Source organism: Monodelphis domestica, chromosome 6, assembly GCF_027887165.1.
Source record: "Monodelphis domestica isolate mMonDom1 chromosome 6, mMonDom1.pri, whole genome shotgun sequence".
NCBI classification, from domain to species: domain Eukaryota; kingdom Metazoa; phylum Chordata; class Mammalia; order Didelphimorphia; family Didelphidae; genus Monodelphis; species Monodelphis domestica.
The window spans coordinates 76,256,801-76,270,749 of NC_077232.1; the positions used below are offsets into that span (position 1 = coordinate 76,256,801).

Genomic DNA, 13,949 nt, shown 5'->3' on the forward strand with positions numbered 1-13,949 from the left:
TGACCTTTTGTTGGCTCCGCTACTGAGAGAGTTCATCTGGGTAACTTCTAATCCACCATTTTGACACCATCCCATTCTCTGAACTCCCTTTTACTTTAGAATCAATCTTTTTATTATTATAAAGTTCATTTCAAGCTGCCTCTTACAGAAGGCTTTCCTGATTTTTTCCAGCTGCTAGTGGTCTTCCCACCCAAATATTCCATATTTATTTTGCATATACTTATATTTGTGCATATTGCTTCTCCAGATGGAATGCAAGCTCCCTGAGGGCAAGAGCTATTTAATTTTGACTTTGGCTCTCATCAGCTGGCATAGTGTCTGGCAGATAGTTGGTACTTAATAACTGTTTATTGATTATCTGATTGATGGATCTTATATTTTATATCAGATGTTAAACAAATAGAGATCTGGGTTTGGCAATGTGGAAATATTAACAGAAAAAGCTCAATCTATTCAAATTTGTCTCTACTCCTCAATTCCATTGCAGCTACATACAAAATTGTAATCTTGCCATCATCTACCTAGAAATGTTTTATTTCCATGTTCAAGAACTCTGAAAATCCTTTGTTTAATTATCATCTCACAATTCCATCTCTAATTACTAATCCTAAACTAATTCTTCATCCTTAAAGTTATCTCCAATCTGACTTAAAACTTTTCTTAGACCATATTTCCACTCCTACCTACACTTTCAAGCTTCCCCAATCTAGACCCTTTAGTGAACTAGTTCAGTGTTAAAACTATACTCAAGTCCCTTCCTATCCAATACTACAGAGGTATACTCCAACCCTGGACTACTCACTCCATTGACCTATTTATGTACTGCCTGCCTAACAGTGATAAGAAAACATGAAACTATGTTGACTAGGATCACTACAAACTGATGTTATCTAATCTCAACTGGGTTTTCAATGCAACAAGGCAATCCTACTTACTCCCTAATGAATTATCTCTCCCATTTAAAAGGTCTCTTTTCCTTCCCCAATCACAGTAGTTTCCCCTCTCCCTAATCCTTTAAACTTGAGGACATTGTCTTATACTTCACCAAAAACAAACAAAACAAAAACCTGAGGTCATTCACTTCAAGATCCCTCTTTTCCACATCCAACATCCCTTGACATACCATTCTCCACTATTTCTTTCACTCTAGACTTTGATGAAGAGTTGTCACTTCTTTTTGCCCTTTTCATTCAGTTACCCCATATATACAATAAATTACCCAATCTTATTATTTCTTTCTCCATAATATATTTTGAATTTGCCTCCCTTCTCTCTTCTGATACTGCTACCACCCTAGTTCAGATTCTCATCATCTACAACTTCAACTACTTCAATCGCCTACTGATTAGGCTCCTTGCGTTAAGTATCTTCCTACCCCAATTCATTCTCCAGAGATGAGAGTGATTTTTCTAAAGGACAGGTCTGATCATGCCATGCTTCCTACTGAGTAAGCTATTGCCCTCACTCTAATATAAACTTCTCTGTGGAGCTTTTAAAACTCTTCACAACCTGCCCTTTTTTAATTTTCCAGGGCTCTTACACTCCCCTCTTTGTACCCAATGATCCAATACTACAGGACTACTCACTGTTTTTCATGTGTATTTTCTCCCATTGCTGTGCCTTTTTTTTAAGTGTTTGTTCCCCTTGTTTAGAAAACTCTTCGTCTTTAATTCTACCTCTTAGAATCCCTGGATTCCTTTAAGATTCAGCTCAACTTTTTCAAGGATGCTTCTTCCAACTTCAACTGATAGTGCCTTCACCTCTAAGGTTACTTCTACTCAGTTATCTTTTTTGTACATATCTATTTATGTACATAGTGTCTTCTCAAAATGTAAGCTTCCTGAGGCCAGAGATTGTTTTTGCTTTTTCTTTGCATCCTTATTATCTAACAATGCCTGGTACATAAAGAATACTTAACAATTGCTTTTAGGTTGAGTAACTGAAAGTCACCACTATGAGGTCAGTCTCTTGACAGTTTATCTTATATTAGCACTGATGACCAGGTACCATGATGATATTTCATTAGTAAACAAATAAATTATTGAATTTATAATAACAATTCACATTTCTATTCTGTTTGAAGATTTAAAAAATGCTTTCCTCATAATGGACTTGAGAGGTAATCAGGTCAGATGTTATTATTGTCCTTATTTTAGAGATGAAGAAACTAAAACTTGGAGAAGAGAAAAAAATTGCCTAATATCACACTGAGTGGTAGGGTCAGAACTTGAACCCCTGTCTCCAGAATCAAACTTAATGCTCTTTCTACTGCACTCTGAATGTGGGATATATACCCTATACAGACCTCTAATTCCACTGTGTGTAGAATTCTTGGGGGGAGAAAATGTCCTTTATCAAAGCAGCCTGGCATCTTTCCTGCAGTTTACTCTCCTTGAGAGTTGCCTGAATCACAGTTAGAATATATGTTCTTCCCAGTGTCAGAGAGCCAGTTTGCCTCAGGGGTGGGACTTATATCCAGGGCTTTTTGGCTTTGAGGCTGGATCTCTGTCTATGCCAAACTGCCTTTCAGAAATATCTTACATAAAACAAACAACCTCCCTCTCCCAGGTGGAACCAACCAATCTATTTTATATGATTACATTATTAATACATTATAACCAAACACAACATCAAGTTAAGAAACTGTGTTGTAGTATCATTTGGTTCACTGTCTACTTATAAAATAGGCAGTGGAACTGAGCCTTCAATGGCAATTCACCTACACAATCAGGCTTCTTAAGAACCAGCTAACAATATTAAGCAAGGTAGAAAGGAAGAGACCTTTGCTCAGCATAACCTGGCATAGATGCTTTCACATACTGGGAATTCAGCAAACATTATGCTACAATAATAGCTTTCCCCTTTGAGATTTCTGCATATAGCATTCATCATCTTAGTTCTTTTTGAAGTACTATGATTAAAGGCATGACAGTGCCTTTTGAATAATACTGTATGATAATGATATAATCTTTTCATGCTACATTGTTAAAAATTCTTTGAGCCTCAGTCTTCTTATCTGTAAAATGAGAGAGTTGGATCACATGATCATCCACATTCCTATTCCAATTCTAATTCCTTTCATCCTCCTGCAATGTGTTGAATATAAAAGGATCCTGTTTGAAAGGATCCTGTATTGAAAGAATAGTTTGAAAGTGCCTTAATTATGAATGCAAAAGGCAGAGGTTGGCACAGCCCACTTCAGAGACCAAAATCAGCCAATCAAGAGTCATGTTTTATATTGTAAATTGTAAATCAAAGATATCACACAAACCTAATCAGTAAATACACAAAATCATCAAAGTTGCAGATAATTAGGCCACAAACACTCTGTGGGCAGGGGCTTAGTCTAAGGATAGCTTCCTGCTTCTTTTGCTACTTGCCTATTATAGGATATTTGATTATTGCTGGCTATGTCTGAGAAGGGATTCCTCCCAAGAACTATCTTTGCTCTGGTTAAGTAGCATGCAATACCTGTGTCCACAGGTAGCTTAGGTTGACACTACTCATTTATGTTCTTGTGTAAATCCTGGGTACTGTGAAAAGGGAGTCGTGATTTTTAAGAATACTGAGGCAGGAATGAGTATCATATAGGTCTCTCTTCTGGTGAGGCCAGAAAGTATGGCAAAAAGTTATATTATTTTTTAAAGTTTTGTTATTTTCTCACACTTTCTCAGTTATTTTGAAATACACACTTCCATCCCAACACAGTGAACCTTTCCTAATAATAAGGGGGAAAAAAGCAAAACCAAACAATGCAATGACTGAATTATTCTGTATATAAAACATTTCATATTGATAATCCCTAATCCTCTCTAACAAAAGGAAGGAGATGAATTTATTCATCTCTTCTCTGGGGCCAAAATTGGTGGTCATCATTACACCTCCTTCAACTTCTTTTTCTTTTTATCCTTTTTTTATAAAGTGATTTTTTAAAAAAAGTATTCAGTCTCACATAAAGTTTACTTTTATGGGAATGTTGATAGGTTATTCAAGTTAAGATATACAGCTCCATTGACCAGAGCTGAGCTAAAGAAGCCCCCATTTCCAAGCAGAAGCATTCCTTTTATAAACAGAATCACTAGGATATAAGGCAAATGCCTAATGTTCAAATGCTTTTGTAAAATACATACACTTGAAGCTTGAGTACTACCTGCTAATTAATTAAAAAATGTAGGTGAAATAGTTGTTACCTTTTCATGAATTTCTTGTGTGGACTGTGCATCACAAAATGCCACTGTAGCTACATCTTTCAAAATGGGCATTTCTACTGTACAATCTCGGCCATCCAGTAATGCTACCAATGGACGTGGGTGCATGGGCCCATTCATGATTGGAGGTCGAATGCCTAGAAAGTAAGAGGAAAAAAACTCAACTTTTATTCAGAAAAATTATTTTAAAAAATCCAAACCTGACTAATAGTTACCACTTAATTTTTGTGTTGGCAAATTGGAAAAAAAAAGATAAATTTAAAATATCACAAGCCCTACGTTGGACTCTCCCTGAAACAAATTCAATTGGAGGGACTAGGAAGGAAGAAAGTTAGTGGAAAACTGACCAAGAAGACTGCCTGCTGGCTAGAATACTGTATTCTGTTGCCAAATGGGACATGGCATCACTGTAAACAAAAGCAGCCCCAATCCTTAAACTACACAGGGTCCAAGTTGGCATAGAGAGGCTTCTCCCACACAGACAGACAGGCCCAGGCAAATAAAGTAGGCCCTGGGGAACTTTATGGGGATGTAGGCTAGCTCAAAAGGAAGGTACTCGCTGCATTACTTGCTTTGCAGTATCTCAGGCAAGAATTCATCCTGCTCTGGACCAGAGAAGCAAGGAACAATGTTGCAATGCTGGAAATCAGGAAAAACAAGATGACAACTAAAGCTACAAGTTTTAAGATAATGTTAGATTAAATAAAAGGTGATATTTACAATTATGATTGAGATTTCCTCATCCTATCAAAGCACAATGTCCACAAACAAGAATTTTATGAGCTTTAAAAAAAATCAAAATCTATCTAGTATTAAAATACTCTAAGGAATTTTGTAAATATAGCATAATGAGAAAATGCATAAAGAAATGTAGTGACCAACAGTATTCAAAGAACAAAATAATAAAACAACTATTTAAGCTCCTACTACAATCACCAACACTATTCTACAAAAGAAATCTCAAGGACAGATGAAAATAAAATAAAATGAAATGAAGCACTTGTTCATTCATTTAAAAAAGTAAACAAAAATCAAATCCTTTTGGTATAATGTACCCGCACTTCATTTATCCAACCCCATTAGGAAATTATTATTCCCCATAAGAAAATATTCTGGCTAATTGAAACTCACCCCAGTTAAAGGACCGACACTTTATTTTTAATCATTTCAAATCTTTTACACACTTCGTGCTTCTTAAATGGCCTCCATTTTTGATGATTCAGGGTCTTCATTACAAAGATCAGTGACAGTACCATATAGCATGGTGTAGTCAATAGAGCTCATTTTAAGCAAAGATGTGATTTCATCTTGATTCTGATTACATTATCTGGGTGACTCTGAGCACAGCACTTAACCTCAATGTTCTAAGCAACTAAGACTTTAAGTTTCCAGAGAAGGTGTTAATCACTGGTAGAGGGAATTCCCTTGATGAACAAACCGACAGGTTCAGTCCTTAACCCCATAATAAAATAATGCCCTCAAGGGCATGTGGTTGGAATTAGTTTACCTGACACTAAATGACCTGTATCAGTGTTTTTTGAGTTCTTATGCTTGCTCAATAAATGAGCTAGATAAATATTTGATCATCACCTCCAGAAAAATGACACACTTCTAATTTTGAACATAATTTTCAGTCTTGTAGTTGGACAATGACCATAATATTATTATAATAAATTATGCAGAGCACAATGAGGTTACCCAAGTCTAGCTGATACTACACCCTTAGATGGGGAATGGCAATTTCAGCAATTATCCCAGACATTAGTCCTGAGGCTATTTCTTTTAGACCATAGAGACTGGGTAGGACTGGTAGTAATTATGACATGGCTTTTTAAAAACAACCAAAAAAAATAACTCCTAACCCTATTTTATTATTAACATTTTCTTCCTCTAAAACTAGTCTCAAGTATAATTTTCAAATGTTTTATTACTATTTCATCTAATTACAATCAAGTTTTTAAAACCTCTTGAAGTATTCTGAATATATATATATATGGTATAGCAATAGACAAACTTAAAAATAACTTAAAAACAAGGGTTGAAGTACCACTCTCTCCTCCAAAGCTCAGCAAGATGATTCTAGAATATTCCATTTCTAGTCACTGACCATATTTGGGTTCAGGAATTCCTACTTATCCTGAATTAAGATAATCTGGCTACTGAATGCCTCAAACTAAGCCTGAGACATCTTCAATTCAAGCCTCCACAAGCCCATCTTTTAAATATGCAAAAATTTAATATGGATAAAATGGCATGTAGATATAGTCAACAATAATGACATTAAGGTAGAAAGTATACATTAAAAAAATGTTAACTTTGCCCAGTTACCATCCTATTATGTAACAATTCTTTTGGAGAAAGTATATGTAGGTACATAATGGAAATTTCCCCCCTGCAAGTCATGAAGAACTCACAAAATTATGCCCCAAACTCACTGGATTAATACTTTTAGTTAGAAGAAATCTTTAAATAGCAAAGAAAATGGTATAATGAAGGGAGGGGGAAAAAATCTCTTAAGTCCCAACAACTTTGATAAAACATTAATAGGACTGTACCTATTATCATTTTCTACTATCTGCAGTATGATTACAAAATGTAAATGAAAAAATTTAAAGCACCCATTCCCAAATGCTAACTTCTTAATGAATTCTGAAAAGATATAGCTTAGCCTATTTACAAACTTCAGGAACCCCTACCAACCTGACATTTCTTAATATGAGCTCGAGTTCCAGGATCATGAATTCGATTTTTCAACGCTTTATAGTCTTCAGAATTCCCAGGGAGAATAGCGTCCTGTCACTGGATCCTTACTTCCATGTCTTTAAATTTTCTTGAACCAAAGCTTTTAAACTTCTTATCCACTGCAACCACTGAAGCCTGGATCGTGTTCAAATTTTTACTAAAAATTAAACACAAAAAATACATTAAAATAACATTAAGGGTCTTAATTAAGGGACTTAAACTCACAAAATCCAGGAAATTCAAGAAAGATAAAGCTTCTCACTGCATCCTTAACCTTGTCCCATCCCTATTGGTTCTCCACCAGACTTGCGATGCAATCACCATCCAGTCACATTCAATTGCTACCAATGGCAGGTTAAGCCATACCTGGTCCATTCCAGAGCTTGGCAGGGGTGGTCAGTGCTGACCTACTTGGAACACTAGACGGTAGTCATCAGATGAATCTTTTGCCTGAATATTGGATGGGTCTGAGGGCAGTGCATGGACTTCCTTTTCTGTGACCCAGTGCTGGAATGGCCAGGCACTGCCATGGGAGTGCTAGACGGAGTGAGAAGCCTTAACTCTGAATTTACTGGTTCTGGTAGCTTCAAGTCAGGCCCTTAACATTATCTAAATGTATTTGAGAAAACAAAGACCTCTCTCACTAACATGCCTATAACTGTTGTTTTGTAATAGGGCTTATGCCAACCTTTTAAATTTTCAGTTGAGTGCCACAGAGCCAGAACACTCTTTTTGTCATGACACTGTATCAAGTTATACTTTGGAATAAGCCCTTGGTACTTATCCAGAGAGGTTTCAGTTTCCTATCAATCCCACTGTGTTTGGAATTTGGGTGGGAGATTCAATGCCCTCTATCGGTACTATCTATGATCATAAGCCTTATATTTAAGAAAGAATATTGTCTTTTTCCATCAGCGAGAAGTCTTAACTAATAGAGATGAAGAAAACCATAGCATATATGGTTACTAATTACAGCTAGCTTTCTAATTCTGTCATGTAGAAATTACATTTAAATAATCAATATTTGGGATGCTTGTTCCTGTTCTGTTAAAGCAACCATTTCACAAACACCATTGCTAATAGAAGTATTCAACATGAAATCATCAGTAATCAAAGTTTCAACAGGTTTGGTTCCTCTGTACCTCAGGTCCTGCTGGGCCATCCTGAGGGATGTCCTTCCCTACAGATGCCTACTCCAGGTTTCTGTCTATATATAATCCTTATTCATGAACCTCAATTCCCCCCCTCAAAATAATGATGGCATTACTACCTTAACTGCTTCATCTGTGTATACTTAGCATTTCTAAACTGAAAATATGCCATGATCATTAGATTAATTGATAGATTATATTGTAAAAAGTACTGATTATTCACATGTATATAAATGGTCTCTTCAACTAGTTTATTACTTATCTCAAGCCTATAATTTGGTTTAACTTAACAAATATTTTAAAAGTATTTGAAGAGCATTGTGCTCAGTCCTAAGCCAGACATAAAAATAAAAAAGACAAGGTCTCTTCATTCCTAGAGTTTATAATCTATTAGAGATAATTATTACTTGACTACAAATACAAAATCCTAAATGACAAGCATAAAAGAGAAAAATAAATAAAATGCTTTATGAGACCCAAACTGGGGAAGGGAGAAGGAAGGAATGTTATCAAGCAATTAGATAAAATGATAGTGTCTGAACTGAGTCTTGAAGAATGGATAAACAGTGTGACAATGTAAAAAACAAAGCAAAACTGGATTTGGAGTCAGAACACCTTGTTGAAAACCGTATTACTCATATGACTTTCAGTAACTTTCAGTTTTCCATTCAGTAACTTTCTTTCAGTAACTTTCATTAACTTTCAGTAACCATTCTGGGCCTCAAGCATCTGAATTTATATAATTAAAAGGTCAGATTAGATAATCTTAAAGGTTCCTTCCAGCTTTAAATCTCACTCTTTTATTAATAATTTCAACAATGAGACCTATGAGAGAAAGGGCATTCCAGATCTAGAGTGGGTATGGGCAAAGTAATATTTGAGTGACATCGAGGTATAGAGAATATTGAGAGAAGAAATAAAAGAACTGGAGAAGTATAGTTATAACTAGTTTGTGGAAAGCTTCTGTCACTTGACTAAGAAGTTTGAGCTTTAATCAGTGAGCAAGCAGGATTTGGTAAAGGTTTTTTTGTCTTTGTTGTTGTTGTTTTGGTAGAGGAATGACATGATTAGATTATTTTCCCTTCTAAACTCAGGTCCAGGGCCACCTGGTAAAAGAACCCTTTTCTGATGCCTCCAGCTGTTAGTGGTACCCCTCCCAAAATATTTCTGTGTATTTTATATATATTTTGAATACACCTGTATATGTGTATATTTACCTACTCCAATAAAATGTAAACTCCTTAGGGGCAAAGATTGTTTGTTTCTCTCTTTGTATCTATCCCCAGTGACAAGCATAGTGCCTGGAAGACACTCAATAAATGCTTTGTGATTTATGTTTTTGGTTGTAAAAGCATTTTCCTCATACCACTAGAGTATAAATTGCATTATTCCTATGTTATAGAGGAAACTGAGGCTCAGACCTTGAATAACTTGTTCAATAATAATAGCTACTTTGTGTCAAATGGGACTTGAATATAGGTCTTCTGGCTACAATTTCAATTCTATTTCAATTAAACGAGGTAGATTTTAAGCAGACAGAATAAAGAAAAGTCAAAATTGGAAATACCCTTAGGCGAATTGAAAAATACAAGTTCTATTTGACAAGTATTGAAGTGGAAGGTCAAAGGACTTCAGTGACTAGCTCTAAATCTGGAAGCTAGTAGTCACTGACCTAATCTTTCTGTTATGTATAAAAGTCAAGGACCTTGGCCTTTGACCTTTAAAGCCCAGCAGATATTTGTGCACTTGAACTGTCACTGGTAGATTATCCCAAATCTAGTCACAGATGAGTCTTTATCTCTTTCTTCCAGGCCCTCTTACAGAAGCCACACCTTAATCCCACCCCCTCCAACCCAAACTGGTTTTCTCTTTCCCTTCATCAATTTATCTGTGTACAAGTTATAATTCCTCCTTTTGTGCGTCTACAACTCCTACCCTCACCACAGAATATAAGCTTTCTGAAAAATACTCTTACCTTTACTATCAGTTTAATGCATCTGTTTTTGAACTGAATTACCTTCAGTGAAGAAAGCTCATCAGTCTTTTGCTCTTACCTTCTTTCATTACTCTGTCATGCTCTATAGGTAAAATGAAAATAATGACCCCTTTAATCACACTTAGTGCTTAGCCTAGTGCCAGTCACATAATAAGGGATATTTAAATTAATGGTTATTGACTTTTGATCGACTGACTGCCCCTTCTTCTAAACTATATGCCAACTGTAAAGTACTGGTCCTCAATAGTACTAAGAAGATTCTATTTAATAAAGCTTCCAATTGAAATCCATTTCTTAATCTTCAGTTTCAGAAGACATTTGGGCATAAATTGGCTACAAAAAAATAAGGCATGACTTATGTGCAGTAAGAGACATAAATATAAAACATTGATGAAATGTCAGTTGAAAAAGTATGAGGTTGGACAGTGCAGAAAGCTAGGAATAACAAACTTTGTATTGTACTGGTAGCCACAAAATAAATATGTGTGTGTATGTATAGAATATATATGTCTTAGAAAGCTGACTTGGGTTTACTAAGATCCTTCTATGGAAAGTTTGTGACAAGAAATGAACCACACTGAATGAAAAGGTACTATTATCTACTCTAATGGAGATCATCCACTGAAAGAAAGGAATTATAATATATTTGATATAAGACTTCTATCAAAAACTGACAGGAATAAATTTGCTGCTTTAAGAAGTTCTTAGAAACCCTGGATCTCCCAAATTACTTATTCTATAAGGGTCAGTGCAGTGAGTTGACTCAAAAGTGAGTCATTGTTAACCTTACAAAATTGCTTTGAAAAATATTAACTATGATAAAAATGTGCTATTAATATTCTGTAAAAACAAAAAATCACTCTTAACTATAGAGACAGCTTTTAGCGTATAGGACCTTATATTGCTATCTATTATCTTATTATTTCAATTAGTCTGATGACTAACTGGGTGGTTCTAACTCAAAACCATGATAACCATTCTTTGTGATTCTTTGTGCTTCCACCATACTCCCTCTTTCTCTGCCTTGCCTACTTTCCTCTACCACTCAAACCCAATTTCATGCCATCTACCTCCATATCCCCCTTTGTGCCATTTGTCTCTGTATTTTCTGAGCCATTTGTTCTTTTACCCTTTGTTTATTAAAGTGTGAATCAAAATAACTCCTCTCCATCATCAAAGCTATTAAGATCTACATGAACTGATGCAGAATGAAACAAGCAGAATTGGTATAACATTGTACACAGTAACAGCAATATTGTATGATGATCAACTGTAAAAGGCTTTGCTACTCTCAGCAATGCAATGATCTGGGTCAATTATGCAGGACTTATGCCAAAGAATTATATATATATATTTACCTCCTGAGAACTATTGGAGTAGGAATGAATATCAAAGTATATTATCTTTCACAGTGCTTTATTTATGGTCTTATTTGGGGGTTTTGGTTTTATATTAATATTCTCTAACATCAATGACCAATACGGAAGTATGTTTTGCATGAAAACAATTTACAAGCCCTTCAAATTGCAAGCAGAGATTCTTATGTCTCTGCATATCTCATCCATGGCAAAGTCTCCTTCACATAGTAAATGGACAATAAATTGAAGATATTTATTAATAGGGAAATATTGGAAAATGTAAGAAAGATCTAATTTTAGTCCCAAATAATCCAATGCAAAAGCAATAGGAAATAGAAAAGCTATTTATAAAAAAATAACAAAAAATTCTGATACTTATACTTGTAAAGAATATTTCCCATAAAAGTATTTATTTGTAAAATTTGTAATACTTTAATCTTAGCACTGAACACTAAAACCAAGGTTCACAAAGTGACTAAATTCTAATTTAGCTAAAATAAGGGGATTTAATTACTCGGAATAATAACTTTTTCCCTCTTTATTTCTACAGGTCTACTCTCTGTAGAGAAACCTAAATCTCAAGTCCAGTGACATTTCTGACTAACCTGAAGAATTGAAGGAGTTAAGTCCCAACTGTGATATTACCCAAAGTCCTAGACTCTGCTAGACGAAATTAGTGCAGTAGTGTAAGCCAGGGTCTCTTGAAACAACACTCCCTGGGCAAGATTACATTAAAAGAAAGCATTTCTGGCAACTGTGCCATTTCACCTAAACTAGCCCTTTCCTAATAGGTGTCTACTATGTGCAGAACTACTGCAGTATTACTTTTGTAGATATATCTTTTCATCAGGATCTAAAGTCCTTCAGGAAAAGGAATTGCTTTTGCCTTTGCTTCTTTCCACCTAAGCAGAGAATCTAGCACATAATGTAGGTAGGTGCTTAACAACGTTTATTGATTGAGAAAGGGTAGTCAATCATGTCATGGTCAGGGGAAAAAAAAAGCTAAGTAGGATGAATAATGAGAAAAATCATGAAACTGAGTAGTGATGAGGTTATCATTAACCCTGGAGAAAACAATTTCATTTCAAGTGGTTGGATCTGAAGGTAACCAGCAAAAGGCTGAAAGATGAGCAGCAAGTTAGGAAGTACAAGAAATGACTTGCCCAAGTACCTCTCTCCTATGCCTAAAGTCCAACTATGAACCTAGGGCAGAGCTGGATATACAACCAAGATCTCTTAATCTAGGCCTAGGCTATTATTATATAGACCTGCACAAAACACAAATTATTAGATGAAATAGTCAACTTGTTAAACATTTATTTCCAAGAACCAAATGAATGCGTGCCAATGTATATTAATTACCTAGATGTTTTTTGTAAAGTTAGACACCTTTATGTTCTGCAGGTTAGAATGACATATGCTTAATATTAACTAGGCTTTCAAACAAATCGTAAAACAGTATGAATCACACCTTTGTAGTGTCAAATAAATTAATGGCAACAACACAGTGAATGACTATGCATAATGTTTTAATTGTGTAAAACTGTTTTTTTAAAAAAGGCAAAGGTGGGGGAATGAAAACTCTCCCAAACTCTAGTAGTAGCCCAGGAAATTCCACATTTTAAGTATATGCTATATACCAAGTGCTATCATTTAAAAATTGCCATTTACTGATGACAGGCTATTAAACAAAATCTATGAAAGAACTAATTCAAGGCCTGAGCTCTCTGTGAAGTATCATTCTCTATCAGACCAACCTACCTTAGAGACTTTTTTCAATGACTTATTCTCAATGAAGTGATTAAGACTGATGAGAGGGTCCTCTTGAAAGGCTTTTGATATCATTCAGTGTGAAGTAGGTGACTTTTAAACCACATGGCCCTTGATACTATGATATAGTACAATATTAAGTGCCTACTATGTGTTAAGCACTATGCTTAGGACTAGAGGAGATACAAAGCTTAGCATATACAGGGTCCTGCCCTTAGGCTTACTGCCTAGTAGGGGCATAAGACACCAACAAGGCTAGCCACAATATTTAATATTTCTATAGTGCTTTAAGTTTTGAAAATGTACTTATTTACTCACAACTCTGTGAGGTAGGTGCTATATATAGAAATCTTTGTTTTGCTGATGAGGAAAGTGAAGTTAAGAAATATTAAAGTGATTTGTCTTGAGGTACACACAAAGCAAAGTAAATTTCTAAGGCTGAATTCAGTCAGTCAGTCAACAAACATTTACTGAGCTCCAGACACTGTGCTAAACAGAAAATACAAATATGAACAAAAAAATAGTCCATGCCCTCATTAAGTATAAAATAACATATATGCAATATGTTAAATAAAATAAAAATGTAATATAATAAAATATAATAAGAAAAGACAACATATAAAAGTGAGCTGAAGGGGGGGCAAGGTACCCTTAGACTAAGCATGAGTGGAGATGATTGTCAGATCTTTTTTAAGACACTAGACATTTGTAACTTTAGGAATGG

The 13,949-nt window shown here is 35.2% G+C and overlaps 1 protein-coding gene and 1 long non-coding RNA gene across 10 annotated transcripts in view; one reads left to right on the forward strand and one right to left on the reverse strand.

Annotated features, from left to right (window-relative positions):
* The window catches only part of LOC103096093 (uncharacterized), a 118,105-nt gene extending 104,888 nt beyond the window's left edge, over nucleotides 1-13,217 (forward strand). The window contains exon 4 of the long non-coding RNA XR_008913101.1: nucleotides 12,006-13,217. This is a non-coding gene — a long non-coding RNA (uncharacterized LOC103096093). The remainder of the gene's footprint in view (nucleotides 1-12,005) is intronic.
* Nucleotides 1-13,949, reverse strand: part of CTBP1 (C-terminal binding protein 1) — a 558,787-nt gene that overhangs the window by 70,206 nt on the left and 474,632 nt on the right. For 7 of the 9 annotated variants that reach the window (XM_056803644.1, XM_007496866.3, XM_007496867.3 and 4 more), the window contains one exon: nucleotides 4,191-4,345. In XM_056803644.1, the coding sequence (XP_056659622.1) occupies nucleotides 4,191-4,345 (155 nt within the window). Of the gene's footprint in view, nucleotides 1-4,190; nucleotides 4,346-6,908; nucleotides 7,108-13,949 lie in introns of all 9 variants that reach the window. The other 2 variants (XM_056803648.1, XM_007496868.3) reach the window with 1 other exon arrangement.